Genomic DNA, 13,318 nt, shown 5'->3' with positions numbered 1-13,318 from the left:
CGCTGTCACTGGAGCAAGCAAGCCTCCCTGCTTGCTTCAGTGCATGGCTGCCGGCCGCCATCTTGGCTGACAGTTAATTTGCATAAGGATATGCTGATTAGCCAATGGGAAGGGTAGCGGTCGTACGCTAATTACCATGTTTCTCTTTTATTAGTGTAGATTTGTATTGATTTTTAGGGAGAGGGAGAGAGAAAAACATTGATTTGAGAGCAAAACATGAATCAGCTGCCTTCTGCAGGCCCCTGACCAGGGAGACCAAGGATCAAGCTTGCAACTCAGGCATGTGCCCTGACCAGGAATTGAATTAGCAACACTTCAGTGCACAGGACAATGTCCAACCAACTAGCCAGGGTTAGTTGAGTTTATTTTTAACTTATTCCAGCTTTTATTGTTTTGGAGGTTCTAGGTAAAGTAACAAGTTAAGAAAATTAAATTATTGCTAAAATACTGGGAGTGACAGATTTATTCTATTTGCCAATGTGACTGATACACATATAAAACCCAGTTAAAAATACATGAGTAAATGAAGGTAGGTTAGATGGCTGATTATAAGATGATATTATAGAATAATATGTATACTATATAAAAACAAGCAGTAAGAATTCAATATTTATGTTTGCAATTGTTTGGAGAAAAGTTTGGAAGAGTAGAAGCTACTATATTGTTAACATTGGTTACCTTTATTTTCCATTATATCTTTGTAGTATACACTAGAGGCCCAGTGCATGAAATTTGTGCATGGGTAGGGTCCCTAGGCCTGGCCGGTGATCAGGGCCGATTGGGGCCTTCCGGTTGCTGGCTGGGGCCTTCCTTTGTCCCGCACTGTTCCCTGGTGGTCAGCACACATCATAGCGAGCAATCGAACTCCCAGTCTCCTGGTTGAACTCCCGAGGGGACACTTTGCATATTAGCCTTTTATATATATAGATACTAGAATTCTTAATTTTATCATTAAGTCTTTTGGTATTTAGGAATGTTTGCATTTTAGCCAGTTAACTGCCACGATATTTTGAATTTAATTTAAAAAGGTCCACCACTTGCATCTATAGACACTTATGACGTACAAATGGATATAATAGTTACCTCTTTACTAACATAGTGTTTATTATATACCTTTAGTTCCCTCAGTTTAGGGGTATTACTGTGATTTCCTTCTGTGAGCAGTATTGAAGTTAGCTACAACAATCATGCACCACAGAACAGCATTTTGGTCAACGACGGACTGCATATACGATGGTATATGCCACCTAGCCTCAGTGTTTAATAGGCTATGCCACCTAGGTTTGTGTAAGTACACTTGATGTTCGCACAGCAATGCATTTCTCAGAATGTATTCCTGCTGTTAAGTGGTGCATGACTGTAATCGTCTATTCTCTTTCCCTTCCCTTTCCTCCAGCATCTGATTTGAAGTATTCACAGTTGATATCTGAGGATTCTGTTTATATCTGTGAAACCAATCAGCAAGATTATTTGTCGAGTAACACAGCAAATGAGAGAAAGTTGATATCTGAGGATTCTGTTTATATCTGTGAAACCAATCAGCAAGATTATTCTACTTTTCAAAATTTTTCGTGTTCTGCCTCTCATACTCCCTTTTTGATAGTTGTACTCTACATTATATAGTACATCATCTTCCTTACAACCATCCTTTTGTCTTAGCTCTACTGATAAATATTAATGCTTACTCTGAGTTCTTTCTATATTTCTCTAGTCATTGTTTGCCTGACACTCATTCTCTACTATATTCTTCAGAAAGGGTTTATGGAAACATCGTTCCGTAAGTTAATGTTCATAAGTTTGTCTGCAGCCTTTATATTTGAAAGCCATTTTGTCTATATATAAAAACCTTTGGGTCCTATTTTCTTTCCTAAAGTAATTTGAATTTGTCATTTCATCGTCTTCTGATATAAAGACAATCTAATTGTCTTTCCCTTATAAGTGACTTGATCTTTTTGCTTAGATTCCCAACAGATTTTATTTTAACCTTTTATTTCAAAATCTAATCATTTATTGTATTTCTTCTGTTACATTGTTTTGGTTTCCTTCTTCAAGGACTCAGCTTATTATGAGTATGTTTGATCTTCTTTGCTTATCATGTTTCTTTCACCTTCTCTCAAAAATTTTAAAATCTTTTTATTTAAAAAATAAATGAAAATTTATTAAATATAATTTCAAAATACTAAATATAATTTTGACTTACAGAAAAATTATAGCATTAATACAAGGAACCTATTTCTATTTGATTATTTCTTTTGAGATTTTTAAAAACTCTTCTCTATTCTGTTTCTTTTAAGGCATTAAATACGTTTATTCTTATGTTCCTCATTTCGTCTTCATTTCTGAAAATATTTTTTCTTTTCTTTTCTGATTTCTTTCACCTCTTTTTCAATCTTTATTTTTTTCCAGTTGCCTTGTTTTTTGATTTCTCATTCTCATTTATGTTCTTCCATAGCTTCTACCATCTTTTTTTAAAGAAACCTCATCTTTAATATAAGGCTTACCAGTTTAGATTTGCTTATTTTTTTAAATATGTTTTTATTGATTTCATAGAGGAAAGGAGAGGGAAAGAAACATCAGTGATGGGAGAGAATCATCAATTGGCTACCTCCTGCATGTCCCCTACTGGGGATTGAGCCCGCAACCCGGGCATTTACTGTGACCAGAAATCAAACCGTGACCTCCTGCTTCATGGGTCAATGCTCAACCACTGAGCCACACTGACTGGGAGCTTCTACCATTTTCTTAATTTCTTTTAGCTTGTTGGATTAGTGTTCATCTGTTATGGGCACTTTTCTAGCTTTCTTTTCTGGGATATTGTTTTGTCCCTTCTTCTCATTAATATGATACTGCTGTATGGAACTCAACTGTCCCTTGTCTGCTCATTTTTAAAAAAATATATTTTATTGAATTTTTACAGAGAGGAAGGGAGAGGGATAGAGAGTAAGAAGCATTGATGAGAGAAAAACATCGAGCTGCCTCCTCCTGCACACCTCGTACTGGGGATGTGCCCGCAACCAAGGTACATGCCCTTGACCGGAATTGAACCTGGGACCTTTCAGTCCACAGGCCGACGCTCTATCCACTGAGCCAAACCGGTTAGGGCTGTCTGCTCATTTTTAAGTGAACAGTGTTTCCCTTATAGTTTTAGGAAGGAGGGGGTGGATCAGATAGATATTCTAGCTCAGGGCCCTCAGGCTCTCTCTTCAGTGATCTTTGTGGTTTTTAAAAAGATCTTGTACTTTCTAAGATCTGCCTTCCCTGTTCCTCCCATCCTACCTCTTATCTTAATCTCCTCTTTCCTCAAAACTGTCTCCTAGAAGGGCGTTTCAGTTTCTTAGTTTTGAGAATCCATTGGGTCTATACTTCCATAGCATCTTGCGGGGAGGGGAAACCAGGCACTCCCTGACTGGGAATTGGAGCCTGCAGAATCTACTCCCAGTTTGACTCTAACACAGATTGGCCTATCAAACTTTCCAGAGCCATCAGAGTCACCTGTGTTGGTTCTACTTCCTCCCACACAAATGTGAATACCACATGGGTCTGAATAAGTGGCCTATCTCTACTTATTGGTACTTTCAGAATCAAAGTGTGACTCAACCCTAGGTTTGTCTTAATTGTTGGAGGAATTCATTTTACTATCCTTGTTGCTGTGTGTTTTTTTATGGAGAAGCTAGAGGCCCGGTGCATGAAAATTCATGCACTGGAGGGGGGATCCCTCAGCCCGGCCTACCCCCCCTCACAGTCCAGGAGCCCTCAGGGGCAGGAGGTGACCCGGCGATCAGGGGAAGGCGACGCCCCCATTACACCTCTGGTTCTGCCACTGCCAGCAGTGCAAGCCTCTGCTCAGCCCTGGTTACCTGAGCCTCGGGCGGCCCTTGGGGACTAGGGGGCTGAGGGGCTTGGGGAACTCCGGAGGCGGGCCTGGCCTTGCAGCACACCTGCCACCCTGGTGGGTCTGAGGGGACTGGGCGCCGCCATCTTTGAGGGCAGGGCAGTCAATTAGCTTATTCCCTCCTTATTGGCTAATTGAGTTGCAGGCACTGCCATCTTTGCGATGGTGTGAGGGTCAATTAGCTTATCCCCTCTTTATTAGATAGGAGGATTCAGGGCAAATTAAAAACTATGCTACTGCTTTCACCATTTTCCCAGAATCAAAAAGCCAGAGTAATCTCTCAGAAACATATCATTCCTCCCACTTTAAAAAAATGGAATCTTAAGACTCCTTAATGAAAACTTTCAAACATATAGAAGTAGAGAGATTAATATAATGAACCCCTATGTATCCATCACCCAGTTTCAATAATTGTTAAACTTATGACCCATTTTCTCTCATTTGTATCCCCTTTCTCTCTTTAACTCCTCCTAGCTCTGATTTATTTTGAAGTAAATCCCATAATCATAACAAATACTTTAAAAAAAAAAACATTTTTGAACACTTAGATCAAAGGAGCCAGAACCACCTCTGTATGTCAAGGAGAGGACCTGATACCATCCTGGGTCTGGGCTGAGGTGCCCATCAACCTGGAAGTACATTCAGAGTATAGCCTGTAGGAAGCTGATCATCATGGCAATTTCTGTGGCACAAGAAGCTGGTAAGACAGCATTTGCCATTCCTGCCTGAATATTAGCAGCGGAGAGTCCCAGTGTGTCTTGATTTGAGAGTGCTTTGTACTACACTGAATCTCTCCTCAGCCTGGCGTGGGGGCTCCATGTACAAACCTAGATATCCCAGCCATTGACGTGCTCCTTCCCAAGTTTATAAGGAGGAATGCAGCCTTCTTCAGGAATATACCACGTTAGAAAATGGGGCTGCCTGCAGGATTGGGAGGAAGCATCACTTTCTTCCAAAAAATGTTTCTATCACACCCAGCCATTTCCTGGGTATCATAGCCAGAAATTACTCATTTCTGGAAAATCATCCATGAGCTTTCTATTGAGGAGATCAAAGACAGAGCAGACAGAGTTCTCAAAGTTAGTTGGGTCATTGGTACTTTCTTATGCAGTCAGTCATTATTTTGTTTTCCACTGTCATCCTCGTGCTATATCTGTTTTCTAATTCCAAATTCATAGCTCTCACTTCAGTTCTTTCTGATCCTGTTTAGCACACTCATTTAGTAACTCCTTATTGAGGGCCCTGTGTCTGCAGGAATTGTGCTGCACTGGTGAACAAGCCAGGCCTGATGAGTGTCTGCTCCTTTGAGCTGGGGAGACTCCATATCATCTCTTCTGGAAAAGCCTGTCCAGCCCTGTTAAGTAGAGACAGGAACTTGTGAAAGTGTTATGTGTATCCTGGGTATCCTTAGGAGTCTAGGCACACAGACATGAGTTGCAGGCCACTGTAGCAAGGTGTGGGCCCCATCTCTCCTTCCTGATCTTTGGTGTAATGGTGGCTTGGAGGGTAACAAAAGCATCAGGCTTCTGAGGTTGCTGCAATGGAGAATGGCCATCCCTTCTTCACCTCAGCCTTCATTGCTGAGCTCTCCTTTCAAGCAACAGTGCTGGAACAGACTGGGTAGAACAGCTTGGACAAAGCTATTTATTTCCTCCCATTGATGCCAACCAAAGTCAGCAATGCCAGGAAGATCTCTTTCCTCTGCACCAAATGTGGCTGCTCCACAGTTTCCCTTGATTTGACTGTTCTCATTTTTGCTAGCTAACTTTGATGCCTTCCCCTCTTCCTGTAGGGTAGCTTTCCCCTCTGATCATACTTTCTACTCAACAGTGTTTGTTGTGGCTACAGGTGGTATTCCCGCAGATATAGGGAACTCATTGAGGACAGAGACTATGAGAACCTGCCCCACCAACACTGTCATAACTTGAAATGCAAGGACAAAAATTGGCAGCAAGTACAATGATATATTGTGGTCTTTTCTTTTTTTTTAAAAAAAAAAATATATATATATATTATTGATTTTTTACAGAGAGGAAAGGAGAGGGATAGAGAGTTAGAAACATCGACCAGCTGCCTCCTGCATCAAGGTGATCCTCAAAACATGACTTTGGCATCTTCTGTAAGAATTTGCTTTAAAGAATATACTTGGGTGGTAAAGCCAATTACCTTTAAAAGAACTTTACAGTTTGGCTTTTTAACTGTTCTGTCCTCTAATGAACAGTGAAATGTTATACTGTTTATTGTGAGTAATCTTGTGAAGATTGCTTTCTAGCACAGTAGGAAAAAAACATTCTAATAGTGATTTTTTTTTTTTTTAGTTTATGTAGTGCCATTACATGAAAGTGTCATTAGATTCAGTGTTTCTAGAATTATTTATTTTAATTATTGCTCCATTTAGTCCTAGAGATTTATGTTTCTCTAACCCAACTTAGATATCATCATTTTGTGAACCTTTGAAGGGAGAGTGTTCAGCTAATTGTAATATCTTTAAAGGATATTGACCCTGCAATAGCTTCAGTTATTATGTAATAATAGTGACCCCATGTCTGTATCCTGCAAATATATATATGGATTTTGGTTCCTATATAGTTTTAGATGTGGTACTGAGATATTGAGCAAACTCTCTTGAGGAAGGATTCAGCATCTGTCAGCCTTCAAAAGCTTCTAAAAATTGATTATATGTTATTAGCAAAGGTTTACTGCCGCCTCCTATTGTATAAAAAATAAATGTATTTTTATGTATTCATCTCTAAGAAGGCAGATGACCAAAAAGATCATGCAGCTGTTGTCCAAAGCTATGACGAGAGAAGGAAGGGATAGAACCTTTATAAAAGATACCATCTCACTAAATATGTTGAGGTGGTGGGAAGATATAATAATTTAATTTGTTAAGATACTGCTGCTTTATGCTGGATCTAATTTGAAGTAGTTACTCTAAAAGTTGCTTTTTAATTAAATATACTTAAGAAATTTGCTCCAATTGAAGTTAGAAAGTTAGAAGTCAGGTAACTGACATGGAGAAAACTGTTTGTTTGTTTGTTTGTTTGTTTGTTTGTTTGTTTTAACAGACCTGCTTATGAACATGGTGAACAGAAGTAATTTAATGTTTTTAATTTTTCTTGTATTTGACTACAAGTCAAAATACACACAATAATACATAATAGATAAATGTGGCGGCGGGGTTTGTACCAGCCATCTGCCCTTTTTTTCCTTACAAAAGAACAAAGTAACAGCAGTATTCATTTTAACTACAGAAATACTACAGTAGTACAAAATTCTCTATATTTTAGTCTCTTGTGTTCTTCTTGATCTTTAATTTGCTAAATAGTTGCAAAGAATGAATCTAGCCTGCATCAACTTCTGAATAAACAAACAAAAAACAATTCTACCTATCTCTGAAAAAATAGTAATTTATTCATTCTGAAGTTTAAATTATCAGATGCATCTGCATTTTGTTTCTGTTTGAATTTAGGGAGAGGGGGAAGGAGCTCTCTGTAATATACAATCTGAGCTACCATGATGTGCAGTCACAGAGATTACACTGAGTATAGGGGAACTGTTAAGCTGATGGAACCATAGGAAACACTTATTCTTAGCATAGTGTGAGATTTAAAAGCAATATTATAGGCATAGTTGAAAATTGTAGGAAAAAATAAACCCAGATGGATTAAGATTAAATGTTTTTTAAAAGTGAGGAAGAATACTAAGGAGAAAGACTTGCTATTAGAAGCAATAAAGGAAATTGCAGAGAAAATGATCAATAGGTATCCTATATAATAAAAAGCGGTAATATGCAAATTGACCCTTACTTCATCACACCATCACAAGATGGCTGCACCCACAGCGGAGGTGGGGTTCTCCTAATGAGAGATCAGCAGGGACCTGAGGCTGCGTGGTGCCAGGCTAGGGCGGGGTACCTGAGGCTGCACCCCCCACCCGATGGGGCTTGACAGGGGACCTCAGGCCACGCCCCCACCTGGCAGGGCTTGAGGGGGGACCTCAGGCCATGCCCCCAGCCCGGCGGGACTTGACGGGGGACCTGAGACTGCATGCCCCACCTGGCGGAGCTTGACAGGGGACCAGAGGCTACGCCCCCTGCCTGGTGGGGCTTGATGGGGGTGGGGCCGGTCAGGTCTGGATCTCGCCCAATGCAGGTGGGGCCGGTCAGGTCTGGGTCTCGTGCGATTTCCAGGTGCATGCGGGTGGGCGGGGACTTGACTCTGGTCCCGCGGTGTGCCCCAGACTCTGATAGGAGGAAGATTGTCATATACATTTTACTAATTTTCTTTCATCTCTGACACTTCTATTATAGAGAAAGGGCAAATAGCAGTATTAAAATATTTCCTCTAATTAATTCCTTTTTAACGTGCACAAATTTCGTGCACTGGTCCACTAGTGAATACATAAATATTTAAAACTACTTTTATACTTTATTGCACAGGTAATGCATATTTGCTGTAGAAATATTGGGGGAAAATGAAAAATAAAAACCAATAATAATTCTGCCAACTAGCAGTAGCAGTTCTATAATTACCATTTTGACAGTTTTGTGATCCTCCTACCACACTTAAATTTAATTTCCCATACATAAAAACTTTGTAATGTACAAACAGGTAAATTGGAAAAGTGTTTTCCAGCATAGACAAAGAATTTATTACTTTAAAATATGTAAGTAGCTTATATGAGTAAGAAAAACACATCTCAAAGACTAGTAGGCACAGGACAGAAAGAGACAAACCACCCTACCACTATGTGTGCATTGTCCAGCAGACATTGAGCATCTGCCTGCTAATAAGTTAGGCATCCTTATTAAAGTTGTGCGTACTGTGCACATAAACAGCTGTTAAAGGGACAGACATGTCATATTGTCATCTATATGTTTTATTCCAACATTTTGAGGTATAATTAAGATATAAATTAAAATGTGCAGAAAATATTTTTCTTCCATTGAACTTTTAAGAATAATGTAGGAGGATGTATTTTTTAACTTGGGATGGGCAAATGTTTATTAAACAGGATACTAAAAAAAAACTAACAGTAAAGTAAAAGATTGATAAATAGAACTACATTGAAATTAAAAACTTCTCTTCATTTAAAGACACTATTAATTTGTAGAAGTAGTCTTAAATTCCTCCCACCCCTGTCTGCATTCCCCTCTGAGTGTTGACTCTAATCAAGAGGTAGAGAATCACTTTTGAATTTGTCCTTGGCTAGCAGAGTATTGGTGATCATGACATAAACAGAGGTATAAAAAAATATTTGCATGTTGAGCCTTGCCCTCTCTTGCTGTTTTGAGAATTGTACAATCACTACCATGTGAACAAGCCCAGGCTAGTTTATCGGATGGTGAGTACCATGTGGCCTGATTACTGCCATTGCCCTTGTCAGTAGCCAGCCAAGCATCAGATATGTGAGACCATGGGGCTACCAGCTGACCACAGTGCTTATTAGAACCCAGCTAACATCACATAGAACAGAGACACGGCATCCCAGCCCAAAGAGCCAACCTCTAGAATCATGAACAAGTTGCTGGTTAAAAGCCATTATGTTTTGGGGTGGTTTGATACACAGCAAAAGACAAATGATACAGAGAAAGATATTTGCACAGTATATAACCACCAAAGGACAATTTCTAGAATAAATAAGGAACACTGTATATCATTTAGAAGAGAGACAACCTAATAGAAAAAAAAAGTGGACAAAGCCTAAGTATAATCTGATTTCAACTATATGACATTTCTGGAAAAGTCAAAATGAGATTAACAAGAACAGTGGTTGTCAGGGTTTGGGGGTGGGGGAGAGAAGGATAGATGAATCGATGGAGCACAGGAGGATTTGGGACAGTGAAAATATTCTGAATAAAACTGTAGTGTGGATATATGTCATTATACATGTGTCAAAACACAAAATTTACAGCACCAAGAATGAACCTTACTCCAATACACTTTACATGCCTATAGCAGCGGCATCTTGCCACTTGTTCAGATGTCTTGTGAGCAGTTGTGACATGTGCCACTTAATGATTTTCAATGCTGATGTTATGAATAAGTTACTTTAAAAGAACTAAATTAGAGTGTCAGTAAAGTCATTCCCATAATGTTACTTTCACTTGTTTTATTCAGAAGAGCTCTCAAGTAGGAATTTCAGGTAACACTGAGAAGTGCATGACTTCTTGGTGGAAAAAAAAACCACAGGAAACCACAGGCTATGGACTCAAGTAGGTTTTTTCTCTTGTAACCTCATGATAAGACTAGCATGACTTGGCTTGGTAAATAGTAAGCACTTACTAAAGTGATGATTTTAGTTTTTGTCAATGTCTTCTCTCACCAAAGAGATATTTTCCTGAAACCCTACAGCTTTTAAGACCTTTGCTGTTTATTTAACAACATTCTAAATTAGCTTTTTGTCAGTAGAGTTGCATCTCATTCATGGACTGGGGTCTAAAAAAAATGAGAAATCTGCATAGATCAGGTTATCCTTAATTTATCCATAATGGATGGTAGTTTTATGTGTGCAACCTGATACCATTGTTCTTAGGGACATTTCAGTGCTAGAACCCTTAATTTAACCCACAAGAAGAAGCAAAAAGAAAGACACAGGCACAGATACAGATTGGGGTTTTTATACCACTCATTCTGCCTTTCCTTGAGTGATCAGATCCTGGTGGTGGGGAGGGAGTGTAGGGAGAGTATCCACTTGTTTGGGGGCTTTACTTCGTCTGTTATACTGTTATTCCTCTCTAACCTTGGTGACTAGTCATGAATGTGTTTGTGAGAGTTACATTTGGCAGTGCCTAGCTCAGAACCTAGCCTAATCTGTTTATCTGGCTATCTTCTCCACTGAAACTCAAGGTACATGGCAGCAGGACTTTTGCCTCTCGTTCATATTCTTAGTGCCTGCCACATAATCCATGCTCAGTATATATAAGGTGGGGCAAAAGTAGTTTCACAGTTGTTCATATGGAAAATAATACAATCCTATATAATAAAAGCCTAATATGCAAATTGTCCCCTCACGCAGTTGTTCGACCAGAAGTTTGACTGCTCGCTATGATGTGTGCTGACCACCAGGGCACGGTGCAGAACATGATAGGCATCGGCAACGCGTTGTGACCTCTCGCCGGCTACCTGGGACAGGGGTGACGGGGACAGAGGTGCAGTGAGAATGCAGGGTGTCCGCCAAGCTCACTCTCACTCCCCATGCTACCCTCCCCTGGGGTGCCAGGGCTTGCGTGCCAGGGAAGCCCCTGTGCTCAAGTGCTGGGCACCCACGAGGAGCCCGCCCTGCACCCATGTGGCATCTTCCAGGTGAGCTGGGCCACAGCCACCAGGACCGCAGGGGCTGATCGGGCTCCCCATGGGTTCGCGCAGGAGCCAGTCTACGAGGCCAGCCAGGAGAGAGCACACTGCCTGCCTGGCTTCCGAGCGGTGCCACTGAGTGGCCCAGAGGCCCACACTGTGCTCCGGCCCACAGCGTCCGGCCGCGCTTATTGCATCTCCGCATGGGGACTCAGGTGCCGTGACTCAAGCGGAGGGGGACATGTGGGGGCCCAGGTGCTTCCCAGGGCTGACAGATCAGCTGGCACCTGCCCTTCTATGCCAGATACTCACGCTTTGATCACCGATCAGGCCTAGGGACCACACCTGTGCACGAATTTTGTGTACCAGTCTCTAGTAATTATTAAATAATAATGTGAGAATAAATTGTTTCCCATACTCAACTGTAAACCCACTTTTGTCCACCTTGTCTTTGGATGAATTGAAGAAACTCATACATCAAATCTAAACCTTGCTTCCTTAATCCATATACACAGAGTTCTTTGTAAAGCCATGTAGGAAGAACTTGGTCACCTCTTTTCCCAAGTTATTTTATTTTTGTGATCTCACTAAAGAACTGTCACTTCATGCTTTGGGGCATTGGTTATGTTTTCCTTCTTCACCCCTAATTCCCCAGATGGTGTTCTAGAAAAGTACATTGTACTAGAAAGTATTTAGATTATTGGTTGATAATAATGCAAAAGTCCTTTCTTTGGGTATGGTAACAGAATCATGTTTTGCTCTTAGAATATTAAAGAAATTATTAACCAAATCTGGTTTCATTATGACATTCTGTTTTCCTCCTATTCACACTCTAAATTATGCACAAAAGAATATACAGTTTCGTAATTATGGTTCTCAGTCATTTCAGAATAGGAATATCATGTGGGTTCATAAGGTCCCTCCCTGTGACCATTGAGCTTAGGAAATTAACCATGGAGGGAGGAACTAGTGGTTGGCAGTCTGATTCCCTGTAAAGAAAGGTGTAAACCTTCCACTTCCAGATGTCTGCCAGCTACTTGCATCCTTAGTCAACTGCACCACTATCCTCTGGCAACGTGCTCCAACCCCAGGGCCTGAAATACTTAAACTGTCCTTATGGAAAGCAGAAGGTAAGCAAAACAGAAGTGAAAGTAGATTAAATTTTTTAGACAGTTCTCTTACAGGAATAGTTCTGTGGTTCTCGGCATTTAAAAAGATACTGGTTCCAATATGTTTTATTGACATCAATTACTGTAAGTCTGATTCATTTTCTGCCTATTGATTTCTGCCCAAGGTGAAATTCATGACATTAAACAGAAAACATAAGTGATTAAAAAAACACATACTATTAAGGACTGTAAAAATAAGGTTTAAAGTCAATGACACTTTAAAAAGCAATTTTTGTACTTTTTTGTTAATATTTTTGGTAGCATAACCGTAAGAGTTGTTAAAAATTAAGTAAATGACAATGTTAAAGCCCTATTAAGCTGCCAAAAGATAATTGTATTTTTTTTTTTTTTGAGGATTCTTTATCCTTACTATTGTGTAGCTTTACTCTTACCCTGATGTGTTTGGGCTCTGGCTTATTTTTTAGGTGTGTGCTGGGGCCTCTCTATCCTCTGTTCCTTCGTGTTTCCTAGTTCTCCATGTTGCATTCCTCTGTACTAGCTTTCTTTCTTTCTTTCTTTCTTTTAATATTAACATTTTTTTAAATTAAATCTTTATTGTTCAGATTATTATAGTTGTTCCTCTTTTTTCCATAGCTCCCTCCCCTCTACCCGGTTTCCATCCCACCCTCTGCCCTTACCCCCGCCCCCCATTGTCCTCATCCATAGCTGTACGATTTTTGTCCAGTCTCTTCCCGCACCCCCCACACCCCTTTCCCCCTGAGAATTGTCAGTCCACTCCCTTTCTATGCCCCTGATTCTATTATATTCACCAATTTATTCTGTTCATCAGATTTTTGATTCACTTGATTTTTAGATTCGCTTGTTGATAGATGTGTATTTGTTGTTCATAATTTTTATCTTTACCTTTTACTTCTTCTTCCTCTTCTTAAAGAATACCTTTGAGCATTTCATATAATACTGGTTTGGTGGTGATGAACTCCTTTAGCTTTTTCTTATCT

At 40.0% G+C, this 13,318-nt stretch overlaps 1 protein-coding gene across 8 annotated transcripts in view; it reads left to right on the top strand.

Annotated features, from left to right (window-relative positions):
- PTPN1 (protein tyrosine phosphatase, non-receptor type 1) overlaps positions 1-13,318 on the top strand; it is an 82,190-nt gene that overhangs the window by 27,226 nt on the left and 41,646 nt on the right. For 3 of the 8 annotated variants that reach the window (XM_014539680.1, XM_014539683.1, XM_014539682.1), the window contains exon 2: positions 12,213-12,320. The exons of 4 other annotated variants lie outside the window; for them this stretch is intronic. In XM_014539680.1, the coding sequence (XP_014395166.1) occupies positions 12,307-12,320 (14 nt within the window). In that variant the 5' untranslated portion in view covers positions 12,213-12,306. Of the gene's footprint in view, positions 1-12,212; positions 12,321-13,318 lie in introns of those variants that run through there. One more of the 8 variants, XM_005866192.2, reaches the window with a different exon arrangement.

Source organism: Myotis brandtii, unplaced genomic scaffold (assembly GCF_000412655.1).
Source record: "Myotis brandtii unplaced genomic scaffold, ASM41265v1 scaffold225, whole genome shotgun sequence".
Lineage (NCBI taxonomy): Eukaryota > Metazoa > Chordata > Mammalia > Chiroptera > Vespertilionidae > Myotis > Myotis brandtii.
The sequence above is the reverse complement of the archived record's forward strand: the minus strand, read 5'-3'. Positions and strand labels throughout refer to the sequence as shown.